We start from the raw sequence: 1709 nt of genomic DNA, 5'->3' as shown, positions 1-1709 counted from the left end.
TAACAACAACAAAAGCCGGCTGGAGGGCCAGCTATGAGTCACCTCCAACTTGATGGTATGTAACAAAAACAACATTCTAGCTTCGTCCTTTCTTCTATCAGTAGCTTTTATCTCTAAGAGACTCAGTCCCACAAGGCCTGCAGGATGACACCAGTGAATGATCACTGAGAAGTCTCAGTCCAGAACTGAAGTTTTGCGGCTGTAGGAATGAAGGCAACTGCAGGGAGAGGAAGTGTCTAATGGAGCACTCAGTGGGCCCGGACTGCACACATCATCCTGGCAGCTTCAAGCCAGGTTAAATGATGGAGCTGCAAAGTCTGAGGCTGGGAACAAACTGCACACCCTCGTCAAAAAAATCAAACCACACAAACCAAGCAGCAAGGCAATTATCAAATTTTATTCCTAAATAAGTTACAAACAGTAGATTTTTGTTAACTTCCAGAGTCCATGGATACAAATAAATAAATTAATGGATTTTTTTTCGTGCCTGAATTGCGTCCTGGAGCTCATCTGCCCGCAGGAGACTGACGAGCAGAGCCCTGCCATCTTCGGGCTGCTGCAGTGCACCGGGCTCACTCAGGTGCTGACAGTGCTCATGCTTCACCCTCAGGCACGTGACCAGTAGCTCTTTGGATCCTTATGGATCAGTGATTCTTGTCTCATGTTGGCTCACAGGGAGGTACGGGTGCCTCCAGAGTCTGTCTTGTATCACAGCGTTCTGCTTTTCCAAAGAGACTCCAGGCCCGGGCCATTCTACAAAGTTTAGCAAGATTGGGCTTAATCTATGAGAAGAAACAGAATAAATCTGATTAGAAATATAAAAACCCAACAAGAGTACAGAATAAGAGCTTCACAGGAAAGTGGTCTGTGTGTGTGTGTGTGTATAACAATGAAAGAACTTTTCTTCCAAAGTAAAAAGTGAACTGGGGGTGGGGTGGGGTGTTGTTATTATGTGCCATCAAGTCGCTTGTGACTCATAGCAATTCTATGTACAAGAGCCCTAAACGCCGTTCTATCCTGTGCCAACCTAGCCATCTCAAATGCACTTACTCTCACTGCTCCAGTCACAGAATCGATCCATCTCATCGAAGGTCTTCCTCTCCTTCGCCGCCCCTCCACTCTGCCAAACATGATGTCCCTCTCTAAGGACCAGTCCCTCCTTGCAACAAAGTATGTCAGATGAAGCTTCAGAATCCTTGACTCCAATGAGCATTCCGGCTTCACCTTCTCCAGGACAAACCTGTTTGTTCTCCAAGCAGTCCATGGTATATTCAACACTTATCTCCAGCACCACAGCTCACAGGCATCATTTCTCTATCATTCCTATTCACTGTCCAACTCTCTGATGCATAGCATGTAATTGTGAAGACTATAGCCCAGATCAGGCGCACCTTAGTCTCCAGTCTTATGTTGTTGCTCTTCAATACTCTTGAGAGGTCCCTCACAGCTGACTTACCCAATGCAATTCTTCTCTTGATTTCCTGTTACCAAGAATGCTGCTGTTACCAAGAATGTTGATTGAGCCAGGTAAACTAAAATTTAACTATCTCAATCTCTTCACCATCCATACTGATGCTGCCAATTGGCCCAGTGGTGAGAATCTTTGTTTTCCTGATGTTGAGCTTCAGTCCATAAAGGAGGCTGCAGTCCTTGCTTGCTCTTCTGCAGCAAGCGCTTCAGGTCCTCCTCAGTTTCAGTGAGCGGGGTTG

General features: G+C 46.0%; 1 protein-coding gene across 1 annotated transcript in view; it reads right to left on the bottom strand.

Moving 5' to 3' along the window:
• Nucleotides 1-659: 659 nt before the first annotated feature.
• Nucleotides 660-1709, bottom strand: part of MLH3 (mutL homolog 3) — a 38002-nt gene continuing 36952 nt past the window's right edge. Inside the window, exon 11 of the mRNA XM_006884780.1 lies at nucleotides 660-782. Coding sequence (XP_006884842.1) covers nucleotides 660-782 — 123 coding nt within the window. The remainder of the gene's footprint in view (nucleotides 783-1709) is intronic.

This window comes from Elephantulus edwardii, unplaced genomic scaffold (assembly GCF_000299155.1).
Source record: "Elephantulus edwardii isolate Elephantulus edwardi_28Jun2011 unplaced genomic scaffold, EleEdw1.0 scaffold00037, whole genome shotgun sequence".
NCBI lineage: Eukaryota > Metazoa > Chordata > Mammalia > Macroscelidea > Macroscelididae > Elephantulus > Elephantulus edwardii.
This window is presented reverse-complemented; position numbering and strand designations above follow the sequence as displayed.